Source organism: Suncus etruscus, chromosome 15 (assembly GCF_024139225.1).
Source record: "Suncus etruscus isolate mSunEtr1 chromosome 15, mSunEtr1.pri.cur, whole genome shotgun sequence".
In the NCBI taxonomy this organism is placed as follows: Eukaryota; Metazoa; Chordata; class Mammalia; order Eulipotyphla; family Soricidae; genus Suncus; species Suncus etruscus.
This window is the reverse complement of record NC_064862.1, coordinates 42,427,902-42,443,015: the sequence shown is the minus strand read 5'-3', so window position 1 is coordinate 42,443,015 and position 15,114 is coordinate 42,427,902. Positions and strand designations below refer to the sequence as shown.

Below are 15,114 nucleotides of genomic sequence, written 5' to 3'. Positions count from 1 at the left end.
CCTTGCAAGCAGCCGATCCAGGACCTAAGCTGGTTGGTTCGAATCCCGGTGTCCCATATGGTCCCCCGTGCCTGCCAGGAGCTATTTCTGAGCAGACAGCCAGGAGTAACCTCTGAGCAACGCCAGGTGTAGCCAAAAAAAAAAAAGATCTATTAAGTAAAAATTGTAACTGAAGACAACTGCTGCCTAACATACTATTTATGCATACTTTTCACAAAGACCTGAATTTTAGCCTGTTCTGCCATTAAAAGAATTGCTTAGGTAAGAGGAAAAAATAACTTTTAATGAACTTCTTCTGACATAATCTAATTGCAATCAATTCTTTTGTGTGTGTTTTGGGGCCACACCTAGTAATGATAAGTGCTTACTCTTGGCTCTACATATAGGACTCACTCCTGGTGGGTTTTGTGGACCATATGAGGTACAAAGAATCTAGTGTGGGTTGGCTGCAAGCAAAGTAAGTGCCTCACTTGCTGTTCTATCACTCTGGCCCCAACAGCAATCAGTTTCTTAAACGTATTTAAGAAAATTCATCACATAGTTGACATAGTTGATCATAATATATGTTTCTAAATAAGTGAAAGTAAAGTTATTGGAAAATTGAATAAAAATAATAAAATGGAAGCAAAAAGAAAAATAAAGGAAATAAAAAATACAAAGTACAGTAGTAAGCTCATTTATGAAGATTATTGTACCACCAATGAGTCATTAATACAAAGGCAGAAGTTTTACTAAGTTCTTATTGTTGTATGTACAGCCTGTTAAATTGGAGTGTTCTTTTAGGGATGACAGCATCAAAATAATGAAGTTGTCCAGAAATTCAAAGCTGAAATATTATGAATTTTAGGGACATATACTCAGCTGTAGAGCCACCTGGAAGACCTTGTTTGAAAATGGCACTACATTTATAGGCTTTATTACAGGTGCCAGCATTTCCAGGAACAAGAAAGATACAGGAGAGGATGACTACACTCGCTCCAAAAAAGCCCTGGTGATATCAACCCAACAACGGGTGTACCTGAAGTGTGGTCAGATGGGTATCCCTACAGGGATTCATCAGGCCACTGGGTATACCGTGATTCTGGATGATGGAGGTAGCAAGTATGGCTTCGGCAGGATAGAGGTTTAGCCCACCTTCTCCTCCTGAGATGGTCAGCTTTGTGCTGTATGGGCTGTAGCCATAATCTTTCAGGCCTTGATTTACATCTCATTCTAGAAGAGTGATGAGCTGGCCCAGTTCAAATAGGGAGACTCCATTTGTGGGCGTGGTTACAGCCAGCATTCAATTATCATATCACAAAATAAAAGACACTAAAACATCTAAAAGGGTAACCAGATATATGTAAAATAATTAAATTTATCCATTAAAAATATTTTAAACTTTTTAAAAGAGACTCCAGCTCGTAATGTCTTTAAATTAAGGAGACACCAGCTTGTGAGATTGTCAGGATCATCTCAGTGTATAGCAGTGACAATGAGTTAGATAATCACCTCATTCTTGCCTTGGAATTTCCTAGCTATGAACCATCTCTTGAGACCTTTCTTGCTTGGCTAATTTTAAAATTACATTTTGTGTCAAAGATAGTACAATTGGTAAGATGCTTTTCTTGCATACAGATGCGTGGGTTGGATTCCTGGTACCCTGTATGGTCTCCAAAGCACTGCCAATTTTTTAGAGTGCAGGGAAAGGAATAAGCCTATTTGGGGGTATGGCCCCCAAGCAAACAAAATTCTATTTTAAGCATAAATTATATTTAGTGATGTGGAAGTCACACCAAGTTGTACTGGAGCTTGAACTTCAGAACAAGGCTTATGAAAGGCATACATTCTATTATTTAAACCATATCCCCATACCCTAAGTATATTATAAATATTATTATTAATGTTACTATAAAAATAACTTAATTACTAGGCATGTGGAACATGGCCTCCCATTTGCTGTAAGTTACTAGAAACAGGTGTGGATGGTCTTGTAATGTTGTATAACATCACTTCATAAAATGGTAATGTGACATCTATTTTAATGGCTTACTTTAAGGAAAAAATGAAATCATATTTAACATGCTGCCTAATAAAGAACAGATATTCATTAAAAAAAATCTCCTAGGGGCCGAAGCAATGGTGCAAGCAGTAGGGCTTGCCTTGCATGTGCTAACCTAGGACAGACTGCAGTTCAATCCCCTGGCATCCCATATGGTCCCCCCAAGCCAGGAGCAATTTCTGAGCGCATAGCCAAGAGTAACCACTGAGCATCACTAGATGTAGCCCAAAAAATAAACAAACAAAAAAATTTCCCAGGTCTTTTAATAGTGTTTCTTTATTGTTGACATCTCTAATGTTGTCCCTATTTCTCACATCTTGGACATTTGAGTACATTCTGCAGTTGATAGTGTCAAATAGTTGCTATTGCCTGGATCATGTGCAACTGTCACTTTCCATCTGTGCACAGACACCAAAAGCTCTAGCATCCAATCTTGCAGTATGCCTGTGACCAAGAAAAATTATAGATTAGAAGAACCTTTAGGAATCAAACTCAGATCTATTTATCTGCATTTTTCTTTATAATAAAGTGGGATCTTTAAAAAGCTGGAATAATTGTTCAATACCAGTGGCTTTTGTCAAAGAGAGAGAGAGAGAGAGAGAGAGAGAGAGAGAGAGAGAGAGATTGCCTGGTACTAATGGCTTTTGGCTTTTGTCACAGAGAGAGAGAGGAGAGTGAGAAAGAATGAACAAGAGAGAGCTAGCAGACAAAGCACATGAGGAAGAAAGGGAGAAAGGGGAAGCTCTAATTATTTAGTAACATAAGATTTCTGTACAATAAACAGACATTGGTGACTAAATCAAAAGTGATACTGGAAACCGGAACTCAAAAGTTCAAGAAGTCTTTAATATCTCTTAATTTCTACTTTTCCTTATGATATAAGTATGTGATTTAAAAATTCATGTCTAAGGACACAGAATAGTATCACTCATCTATGGGTTTTAAGAAAAATAAAAGACATTTTTGTAATAATTCTCAAAGAGAATTCTCAAGAGAGATGAGGGAGGGAAGGTCCAGCTCACGCTATGAAACTCACCACAAAGAGTGGTGAGTGTAGTTAGAAAAATAACTACACTGACAACTATCATAACAATGTGAATGAATGAGGGAAGTAGAAGCCTATCTCAAATACAGACAGGAAAGTTGTGGGAGGAGGGAGATTTGGGGCCTTGGTGATGGGAATGTTGCACTGGTGAAGGTGGGTGTTCTTTATATGACTGAAACCCAATTACAATCATGTTTGTAATCAAGGTGTTTAAATAAAGATATAAATAAATTAATTAAAAATTCATGTCTAAGGGGGTGGAACAATAATAGAGCAGTTAAGGCCGTAGCAATGCATGTGACCTACCCAGGTTTGATTCCTGGCACCCCCTGTGATCTCCTGAGCACTGCCAGGAGGGATTTCTAAGTGCAGAGCCAGGAGTAACCCAATTGCTGCTGGGAATGACCCAAAAACAAAACAGAACAAAACAAAACAAAATCCATGACTAAGTGTTTTAATCAGTCTTAATATGGCAATCCCAGGTAATGTCTTACGGTTTAATTGGCAGCTCTTTCCTTTATTAATGGTTCATAAAACACAGATGCAAATTATAATCTATGCATTCATTAATATAGCAGTATTTGTTTTAAATTGATTCCTTTAAGATCAAGTGAAATAAAAAGCAGGAAGCATGAAATTGGATTCTAACTAGCAGAAAAACTTGTTAAGCAGGTGAAAAGGAAAAGCTTAGAAAATAAATCTGTTCTGGAGCAAAGTATTATTCAGGGTTTTATTTATTTATTTAAGTTATTGGAATACGGGAATGCAAACAAGTGGAGACCCACTGGGGGCTTATAACAAATTTCTGACACAAAGGTTAGTTTGGGACTTATCATTAACTTATCTTTCTAATTTAAGTACTAGCTGAAGCTCTGACAGTATATTAACTTACCAAAATACAAATGCAGTGGAAAAGAAAGAAATAGTCAAAGAAAGGAGATGAGAGAAAGAGAGCAATAAAGGCAGAAAGAGGAGAGATAGACAGACAGATAGACAGAGTCAGAGAGAGACAAAGAGAGAGAGACAGAGAGCTCTATAACTAAAGTTAATGAAAGGAAAAAGGCAAGGAGCCAGAGGAGCAATCTAAAAGAAATCCAGAGGATCTCTGCTGTGACATTGAAGTCAAAGGAATTTCTCCTGTTTGTGTCCCTGAGTAGGTAGGTGTCTGTGATAATTGCTTTGTAAAACAGTGCAGCTTATAAATAAAAGTCTGTGGGCAGCAACAGAAAAACAACACATAGGTTTTTTTGTGGTACTGAGTCTGGCCCTGCCCACCAGTGGTTTGGGGATCTACTTAGTTCAGACTACAGAACACCCACACAAAATTTCCTCTGGATGGCAACTGCCAGCACATCTTCCACCTCTTCATGCTGACTTCTCTTCGCCTCCACTCTCCTCCAAACATAGGCTGGGAGATTCCACCCTCTCTGTGTCAAGACAGCACATTGAAATTGTCTTATGGCACCCACTTTCTTTTATTTGCCCACAATCTTCAGAATTTTGTAAGGTGAATTTGGTCTTTACATTTCTTACCCAAAATTTTATTATTAACCTCAAATTTTCTTTTAATTTTTTTCTGTTGGTTAAATCAGTGTTTCTCCGTGAACCACAGATTCCCTCGGGCGTAAGTGTGGGGTGAATTAATGTAATTCATTGAGCCCTATAGGTTATACTATTCTCACCTATAATTTGGGCCTACCCTGAGCTGCACATTTAGCAGTAAGCACTGGAGACTACTAATTTGTAACCTCAAACATTTCCTAACATATAAAATTTATTAAATATCTAATAATAATTCTATGAATGTTCTGTATAACCATGATTTTTATTTTCCCATAAATTAAATATATTAACAATGACCTTTCTCAAATTACTTTACTTTTAAAAATATTAACAAAACCATTCATACAAAACAGTAAAAAAGATTTGTACAGTTCATTTAAAGAATAATTATGAAAATAAATACCCTTAGAACCAAAGCAACTGTACTTCAGAAGTCTGAGTAACTGGAGCTGAAGAGATAGTACAATGGAAAGAGCACTTGCCTTGTACATGGTCAACCTGGGTTCAATCCCTGGCATTCTATATGATCCCCTGAGCACTATGACAGGTGTGATTCCTGAGCACAGAAATAGGTAACCCTAGAGTATTGCCTAATATGGCCCCAAAACAAAACAAAAAGCAAAAACAAAACAAAAATAGAAGTCTGAAAAAATTTCCCTAATCATATACTATTTTTCTTTTCTTAACATTTTGATTACCTAGGTGTGTACCATTTTTATAGTTTATAGATCTTTTGAGTTTTGTCAGTTTTTCAGTTTTAAACTTACAGGAGTGGAAATATATGGTATCTACTCTTTGGTTGAAATGCTTCTTTCATTCCATATTAAGACTCACCATATATGTAACATGGCTATACTTAGCTTTTGGTGATTGCTACATCATATTTCACAGTATGGTTATATATAATGTGCCCATTCTTTTGTTTTTGAAAGTTGCACCTGGCCTGGTCCAAAGGTTACTCCTGGAAGCCTCAGGGGACCATATAGGATACCAGGGATCAAATGTGGGCCATTGCAAGTAAAACAAAAGCCATACCCACTGTGCTATCACTCTAGCCCCTATTCTTTTCTTTTTTTCTTTTTGGTGTTTGGGACATCCCTAGTGATGTTCAGGAGTTATCCTGGCTCTGAGTTCAGAGGTCATTCCTGGCAGGGACCGTAAGGAGGAAGCTGAGGATCAAATCTAGGTTGGCCGTGTACAAGGCAATCACCCTATCTGCTGTGTTATCCCTCTGCACTTCCATTCTATTTTTAGGAGTTCAAGTTGCTTTATGTTTTATAGTTATTGCAGAGATATAGATCAGTAATTCTACATAATATACAAGAAATTTTTAGAGCAGTATCACTGGCTCATAGTATGTAGCTTTAATTTTACAAGATTATTTTACTAGATTTCCCCATTATTTTCTAAAGAAATTGAAACTTTATTTTTGTTATTACTCTTATTACTTTGAGACTTTTTCATTATTCTTTTCTTGAGTAGGTATCTAGTTATTTTGGATAGTGATTTTCATATTCTTTTCTGTGCTTACTAGTTTGGATGTGTATATTTTCTAACACTGGCCAGGGTACTTCTCCTTTGGTGTAATTTAAATCTTGCTTAGTTTTAAAATAAGGTTTTTCACTTATTGACTGCAGGAACTCTTTATATATCTGAGGTATCAATTCTTTATGTTTCTCAAACTGAATTGAAATCCATAAAACCAGCCAGATTTTGGAAGATTACTTTTAAATACTGAAAAGTTATTGTAGAAAACACAACATATATTCTCTAACACTCTCAAGAAATTGGGGCCAGAGAGATAGCATGGAGGTAAGGCATTTGCCTTTCATGCAGAAGGACGATGGTTTGAATCCCGGCATCCCAGATGGTCCCCTGTGCCTGCCAGGGGTGATTTCTGAGTCTAGAACCAAGAGTAACCCCTGAGCGCTGCCGGGTGTGACCCAAAAACCAAAAAAAAAGAAATGGGAAAGTTCCCAGCACCATACATTAGTACTGTAGTAAAACATCTATCTAGTCATATGATATGTAAATAACTCTTTACTAAATTCATTTTTTTAACAGATGAGAACTAACATTGGTGCTTCAGAGGTGTAGGGATTTTTTAATTAGTAAACATATTATATATATTATAAATTCATATTGGTATCAGTATACCAAAGGTATTATTTCTTTTTTTTTTTTAAATATGGAAAGCGTCATGAATTTGCGTGTCATCCTTGCGCAGAGGCCATGCTAATCTCTGTATCGTTCCAATTTTAGTATATGTGCCGCCAAAGCAAGCACGGTATTGCTTCAAAGTTAGGAAGAACTTACTGTAGTAAAGCCTGGAGCTGTAAATGTGTATAAAGATTCTTTACTACTGATGCAAGTTAAATAATTTGAATAAATGGCTTAGGACTGCTTATATATATATTTGATTTTTCAGGCCACACCCGTTTGAGGCTCAGGGATTACTTCTGGCTAAGCCCTCAGAAATTGCCCCTGGCTTGGGGGGACCATATGGGATGCCGGGGGATTAAACCGCAGCCCTTCCTTGGCTAGCGCTTGCAAGGCAAACACCTTACCTCTAGCGCCACCTCGCCGGCCCCTTATTTTCTACTGTCAAATTAGCTACGTTTTCCCGGACCCTTGTTATTTGTAGATTCATCTCGATTTTTGCATTTAAAAATTGCTTGTTTGGGGGCCGGGGTGATAGCAGAGGTAGAGCGTTTGCCTTGCATACAGCCGATCCACAATGGACAACTGTTCCAATCGAACAGTTTTCATTAGTGAGAAATGCTCAAAATGTCTCACCTTTGACTGTTCGATCCTGTCCTTTGGTTTTCTTACATCTCAAGAAACTATTGTCCTGGAGGTTCCTTTCTTATCTGATGCCTGCTTTTCTTTTCTTTTTATTCCTTTTTCTTTTTAATTTTTTTTTTTTTTTTTTTTTTTTTGGTGCCATACCTTTGATTGTTCGATCCAGTCCTTTGGTTTTCTTACACCTCAAGAAATCATTGCCCTGGGGGTTCCTTTCCTACCTGATGCCTGATTTTCTTTTCTTTTAATTTTAATTGTTTTGTTTTGTTTTTAGGGGGGAGGAAACCGGTGACGCGTTCAGAAATCGCTCCTGGCTTGGGAGACCATAGGGAATGCCAGGGAATCGAACCCGGCCCGTCCTAGATCAGCGCGTGCAAGGCAGACGCCCTACTGCTTGCGCCACCGCTCCGGCCCCCTCTTTAGTTCTTTTCTAAGCGAACGTTCACGACCTCCAGTGTGGTCCAGTCTCCTTGACCGAAAACTCCCGAAGCCACCTTGAAGGGCCTATTTTATTTTCCGGGCGGCACTGGGTAAAAAAAACACAGAATGCAAATTCACCTCATCGGGCACAATTCGTCAAAGTCGTAAAAACAAAAACAAAGAGGTAAGTCTGATCCCGAGACGTCAAAATCCACGGAGGGGCAGGGCCAGGCCCTCGTCGTCTCCGCTCCAGAGCTGACCCGGAAGTTATCCCTCGGTGACCTGGCTGGAACCGGAAGTCCTGCCCCTTGGCATAACGACGGTAGCCCGTAAGGCTCATCCCGGGGCCGGCGAAGCCGTATTCGGTGTGTTAGTTTACGAGCCCCAGGACTAGGAGGCGACCCTCCAGCTCTGGCAGTCTGCACTGTCCCCTCGCTTCTCGTTGGTTGGACTGCGTGACCGGGAGAGGCTGGACAGGTCAGGTCGTTCACTCTTCGGCCCGCCCAGGCCTTTCTCTGGCAAAACTGGGGAGCGCTCTTTTCCCTGCTCTTTCGGTACCTTTAACCCTAGGCATTCTTTTAAATTACTACTTGGGTTTCAGGCAGCAACTTTGTGAAGAGGGGGGCCGTCCTCCTGTTTTATTGATAGGGAAATAGGCTTTCAAAAGAATTACCCCCAAGTGACAGGCCAGGAAGGAGCAGCGCCTTCATTCTAACGGAGGCTTTCCGTGTTTTATTCATATGGTGTAGGATGTTAGCTGCAAATCTTTTTTTATTGTTAACTTATTTCGGTTAACATAATTGAAGGTCCGGAATCTAACTTTAAAAAAGAATAGTCCAGGGCCCGGAGAGATAGCACAGAGGTGTTTGCCTTGCAAGCAGCCGATCCAGGACCAAAGGTGGTTGGTTCGAATCCCGGTGGCCCATATGGTCCCCCGTGCCTGCCAGGAGCTATTTCTGAGCAGACAGCCAGGAGTAACCCCTGAGCGCAGCCGGGTGTGACCCAAAAACCAAAAAAAAAAAAAAAAAAAAAAAAAAAAAAAAAAAAAAAAAAAAAAAAAGAATAGTCGGAAGGGAGATTTGAAACTCCCCCTTTCAAGTGCCCTGTTAATGGCAAATGTCATTTTGGTCAACAGCTTGATCGCAGGCATGGCAGCCCCTTCTATGAAAGAAAGGCAGGTTTGCTGGGGAGCTCGGGATGAGTACTGGAAGTGTTTAGATGAGAATCTAGAAGATCCTTCTAAATGCAAGAAATTAAGAAGCTCCTTTGAATCCAGTTGTCCCCAACAGTGGGTAAGTCTGGACAGTACTGTGGTCCACCAGAATCCATGCTCCTCCACATACTTTTGTCTGTCATGTAAATACGGACTTGTGGTCCTATGTTGCCACCCTCATTGTTGTACTAGAAACTTAATCATAAATATATTTAATACAAAAGCGCTTTCTCTTTGCATGCCATTATAATTCATGTCTAGCAGCTACTGCTGTTTTGGAATGATACCCTAATTTTGTCAAATGTAAGTGCCAGTTTGTGTTTTGTTTTGTTTTCCTGTACTACACACACATCCATGGTGTGTCTCTAATCCTGTTTCTCGCAATCCCTTGAACTTTTGCTTACTCCTAGTTGGCATCTCCAGCAGGACCTTCCTATGACTTCAGAAATACCTATTAAAAAATCCTTAGGTGTGTTGGTGCTAGAGGTTAGGCATCTGCCTTGCTGGCACTAGCCTAAGACAGACCGCGGTTCGATCCCTGGCGTCCATAAGGTCCCCCCAAGCCAGAAGAGATTTCTGAGCGCATAGCCAGGACTAACCCCTGAGCGTCAACGGATGTGGACCCAAAACAAAAAATATACTTAGGTATGGGGCCAGAGCGGTGGCGCAGCAGTAGGGTGTTTGCCTTACACGCGCTAACCTAGGACAGACTGTGGTTCGATCCCCGTGTCCCATATGGTTCCCTAAGCCAGGGGCGATTTCTGAGCGCATAGCCAGGAGTAACCCCTGAGTATCTCCAGGTGTGGCCCCCCCCCAAATAAAACAAAACAAAAAACCCTTAGGTGTTCACAGGACCAACTTTGACATCTATATATATAACGGTGAACTCTTTTCCATCTCCTGTGTAAACCAACAGGAATTTCTTTCCATGTTCCCTTACAGAAAACATCAGCACATCTAGCTTCCTTCTTCAGAATAGTTCTTTAGCAAGAATTACTTATGACAGGGTCTATAGGGGCTGATATAATAGCCCTGAAACAGTGACAGGCTCTATATATATTTAAGGAACAGAAAGAGTAGTAGTTAGAGAAGTGATAGGTCAGGGATAGTGGCTTTTACTTAATGGTGACTTTTTTTGGGTTTTGTTGTTGTCTATTGGGCACACCTGATGATGTTCAGAGGTTCTCCAGCTTAATGGTTGGGGACCTGATGTACTTACAAGGACCATGTGGTGCTGAAATAGAATCCAGTACATGCTCCAGCCTTTGGAGAGATACTGGAAAGCCATTTGAGAGCTTTGATTTTTGCTGTTGGCTTGGGGGCCACATTGGGAAGTGCTCAGGGCTACTCCTGGCTCTACATTTAGGGACCACTCCTGGCGGGGCGAAAGGAGTTGGCCACAAGCAAGTCAAATGACTTACTGGCTGTACTCACCAGCTCTTGATTTTGGAAGTAAGACAAGTGATATGAGAGGGTGACAGACAGTTGAGACATTGTACTGAGTTTCTGTATTCAAAGGAACAAAAAGGGAAAAGTGAAGAAGTGGTGATTGAAATACAGACTTCAGAATTATGATTATAAAATAACTAATTGTTGGCAAATACAAAATTAAGGCTTTGCTCTTGCGCATAAGGTTGGTTTGAAGACAAGACTCCTGAAGTAAAGTGACTTTCTTGCTGGGAAACTGGGCGAACAGAGTAATATGAGGGTTTAGTACATTACATTGATTGAGTATATCCAAGACTTATGGGTACTTCCGGAAAAATGGCAACTAGCAAAGTTATGAATGAGTCCAACAAAGGGTCAGTGGGTAGTGCAACAAATAATCTTTTACTTCTGTAGTATTGGTGATAGACACTTTCAATTTTAAAACTATTTTCTTCAGCAGAATTATATTAGTCCATAGTTGGGTTCTTTCTAAGGGTCATTCCTTTATATTTTGGCTTCTTCTTCACCTACGATCTATATTCAAGTGTTACTTATTGAAGTCTTACCCAGTTATAGAATGAAAATGGATTTTTCCATAGATCTGTGTGTGTGTGTGTGTGTGTGTGTGTGTGAGAGAGAGAGAGAGAGAGAGAGAGAGAGAGAGAGAGAGAGAGAGAGAGAGAGAGAGAGAGAGAGAGAGAGAGAGAGAGAGAGAGTGTATGTTGGATCACACCTGGCGGCACTCAGAGGTAACTCCTGGCTCTGCACTCAGGGGATCATATGGAATACCAGGATTCAAACTAGGGTATGTTCTGGGTTGGCTGCGTGCAAGGCAAAACACCTTACTACTGTGCTATCGCACCGGCCCCAGACCTTTTAATTTGCTTTGATTTCCATTGGTTCTTCTGAGGTTCTACTGTATGTGCTTCACACAATAGGGACTAAAGCTTAGAAAGGTAAAATAATTTGTTCAAGATTAATTAAGCAGCATTGTAGTAGAGTTTTGCATCTAAATATCTATGATTCCAAGTTTGTTCTTTTATATAACTGAAGTCACAAAGAATAAAGCTATAAATAAAATCACTGAGATATATAATACTTGAATCATAAAGCATTTAAAATATTTTTGACATAATACAATATCACAAAAAGGATGTATTATTTAGCACTTAATTTCCTTTATAGCACTCATCAGGCTAACTTGGATAGTTTTAAAAAAATTGGGCCAAGCGACAGCACAGTGGTAGGGTGGTTGCTTTGCACGTGGCTGACCCAGGATGGACCTGGGCTTGATCCCTGGCATCCCATATGGTCCCCCAAGCCAGGAGCGATTTCTGAGCGCATAAGCAGGAGTAACCCCTGAGCCTCACCAGGAATAGCCCAACCACCCCAACCCCCCAAATTACTGTCATGAGGACCACTGGTAGAGCCAGGGAATATAGTGCTGGGGAGAACCCAGGGCTTCACACATCCAAGATTTGTTCAGATCTTACCTGGCCCAAATAATGATCAAATTGGACATGTTATATCAAATGGTCCCCTGAGTCTCCAAGGAGTAATTTCTTTTCTTTTTGTTTTATTTTTGGGCCACTCTTAGGTTACTCCTGGCTCTGCACTCAAGAGATTACCTTTGGCAGGCTTGTAGGACCATATGGGATGCTAGGGATAGAACCCAGGTTGGCTACATACAAAGCAAATGACTTACCCACTGTGCTATTTCTTCAGTCCCTTGCCAGGAATAATTTCCGAGTGCAAAACCAGGAGTAACCCAAGTGCCACCGGGTATGGCCCAGTAAAATCACCCTAGTACTGTATTCCCAACCCCCGGTGAAAGAGTCAGGATTGTACAGGGATGAAACACGTGTAGTATGGCAATCTTCTACCTAGTATGAGAGCAAGCTGCCTGCCAGAACTGTCGCCATTTTTATTTATTTATTATTTATTTGTTTATTTGTTTATTTTGGTTTTGGGGCCACACCCGGCGGTGCTCAGGGGTTACTCCTGGCTGGCTGTCTGCTCAGAAATAGCTCCTGGCAGGCACGGGGGACCATATGGGACACCAGGATTCAAACCAACCACCTTTGGTCCTGAATCGGCTGCTTGCAAGGCAAACGCCGCTGTGCTCTCTCTCCGGGCCCGCCATTTTTATTGAGTACAGAGACCACCCCCCAGAGAACAAAGTAAGGGAAAATAGCTCAGGCTATCTAGAACCTGTCTCACCCATATTTACAGATAACAATTTTTATTTTGGGTAAAACCAAGTTGTAAACAAACAAGGAAACCAGGGATGACCTTTATTTTGGGTAAAACAAGGTATAATCTAACATGGCCCCAAAACAAAAAAATCAAAATACAACAAGGATTATATTTGGTAATAGTGTAACAGAAAAAACAGTTTAAAAGCTATTAGAATAATATGTAAAAATAAGGGCCTATGTGGTAGTACTAGTCCACAGGTGGAAAAAAGATTGTCTGAATAGTTACAATCATTGAAATAGATACTATAGAAGAAAATTAGCAAGGAGCAAAATTTGACAAGGTGGAACTGAAATGTCAATAGGGTTTCTACAAGAAAATTGTCCATTAGGCAGAGAAATAACATGAGAACCAATATCCTATTAATTTTTCACAAAAATGTTGAGAAAATTGTTTACTTTTGTCTGCTTTTATATACCTGTGCCAGCCAACCCAGATGGCTAAGACCACTTAGAGATAAATCTATACTTCAGCAAATTAATTAATAAGGCAACTGTAAAAGAGGGGATCTGTGAGCATCTCATCAAAGGGAAGGAATTATGAAGGCTGGAGTTTAAACAAAATTGAAACTAAATGTTGCTTTGAAAGGATGAACAAAAAGGCTCTGGAATGAGAAATGAATTCAAGTCTTATTTCTACAGCAATACTGAAGATCATGTTCTGAATCTCATTTTTTTTTGTTTGTTTTTTTTTGCTTTTGGGTCACACCTGGCAGTGCTCAGAGGTTACTCCTGGCTATCTGCTCAGGAAGAGCTCCTGGCAGGCACGGGGGACCATTTGGGACGCTGGGATTCAAACCAAACACCTTAGGTCCTGGGTTGGCTGCTTGCAAGGCAAACGCCACTGTGCTATCTCTCTGGCCCCCAGAATCTCATATTTTAAGTCCCACACTTGGATTAGGAAGCAGGGCTGCTTCTCTGCATCCAGGTTTCTTAAATTCTTGTAATGACATGCTATAACATCAAAAAGCAAACTTTCTGAGGAATTGCTATTTTAGGCTTCTTGGTGTCCAGAGTGTTCCACGTGAGCACTTTAATGACAAAAATGTGTACAGTGTCTTTACAATCATAATGTCACAAGACCTAACAGCTCTATGAACTCTCTCTTAACTTGCATGGCATGTTTCATAGATATATTTCTTAGGAAGGTTCATAATTTTCTTAAGTTCTCAAGAGGATAATGTAGCCCAAAAGTCTACACCACTTATTTCCCAAAGTAGACAATACTGCCCGGGGATGTAAGGAATAGATGTTTCAGAGGCCAATCGGGAGACCTTTTCTGTTGTTTCTTAAAGGAGGAAGATTTCCAGGGGCTTCTGAGTAATTTAAGAGGGCTGTAGAAAAATAAACTGGAAATCTCTACTATATACCTACTAAAAAATGTTTATACTAATGCAGACTTAGAATAGTTCTAGAATATAAATCGTCATTTATATCATTTATATTGAATTAATTAAATGATTTATCTAAGATGCATAACTTTCTATATTTCAAACATTTTTTCAACAGATAAAATACTTTGATAAAAGAAGAGACTACTTAAAATTCAAAGAAAAATTTGAAGCAGGAGAATTCATCCCTTCAAAAACAACTACCAAGTCCTAGACTATTGCTGAACTTTTCAGAAAGGTTGGAACTATTTTTTCTGGACATTCAAAAATATTCCACTGACTCTGGGAAATTAAGTTGAATCATGGTACTCTGGTTCCATAATCATAAAGACCTCTTAATATGCTCTTAATTATTAAAAGTGACCAATTAACAAAAGAGTCTTATCATTCAAAGTATGAAGAACAGAAATACAATGGAATATATGTGGTTATTTTTCAATTAAAAATATGTATTAATTAATTTTTCATTAAAATATGTATTTTAATAAAATTAAAGAGTATTATGAAAATACATCCTCATTTATTTGGAAGGTAGGTGATAAATGTAGGTGCTGAAAATATACATTTTTTTCAATAAGTATCCTGAGAGTTAGCATTGTAACACAGGCTCCAAAGAATAAGGATCAGAGGAAAGCTGAATTTAAATGTACAGGTAAAGTGAAAACCATCTGCAAAAAATAAAAAAAAAATCACACACTAATATGAAATAATACTTCTTCCCTAAAAATTATTGACAAGATAAAAATGACCTCTAATTTTTCCTATTTAATACACTGTACTGGATTCCTAGCTACTTTCATTAAAAGAATAAAAAGAATACAAATTGTGAAGGAAGAAACAAAACTGGCTCTAGTAAATGATATGTGATTTTTCTCTATGGAAAAAAATCCCAAATCACTGCCAAAAGCGTTTTAGAAATATTGAGTGGTGACTGGAGCGATAGCACAGCGATAGGT

General features: G+C 39.3%; 1 protein-coding gene and 1 non-coding gene across 3 annotated transcripts; one reads left to right on the top strand and one right to left on the bottom strand.

Moving 5' to 3' along the window:
• Nucleotides 1–6,831: 6,831 nt before the first annotated feature.
• LOC126031752 (U6 spliceosomal RNA) lies at nt 6,832–6,935 on the bottom strand. The gene has a single exon (XR_007503582.1). It is a non-coding gene; the product is annotated as a U6 spliceosomal RNA (small nuclear RNA).
• Nucleotides 6,936–8,200: 1,265 nt separating this feature from the next.
• Nucleotides 8,201–14,567, top strand: LOC126030790 (cytochrome c oxidase assembly factor 6 homolog). Of its 2 annotated transcripts, none has more exons than XM_049789031.1 (3): nt 8,201–8,348; nt 9,007–9,163; nt 14,277–14,567. In XM_049789031.1, exons 2-3 carry the CDS (start codon nt 9,020–9,022, stop codon nt 14,370–14,372), a joined length of 240 nt encoding a protein of 79 aa, XP_049644988.1. In that variant the 5' UTR covers nt 8,201–8,348; nt 9,007–9,019; the 3' UTR covers nt 14,373–14,567. The 2 variants fall into 2 exon arrangements, with proteins under 2 accessions (XP_049644988.1, XP_049644987.1); XM_049789030.1 differs by having other exon boundaries at nt 8,253–8,425.
• Nucleotides 14,568–15,114: the final 547 nt, after the last annotated feature.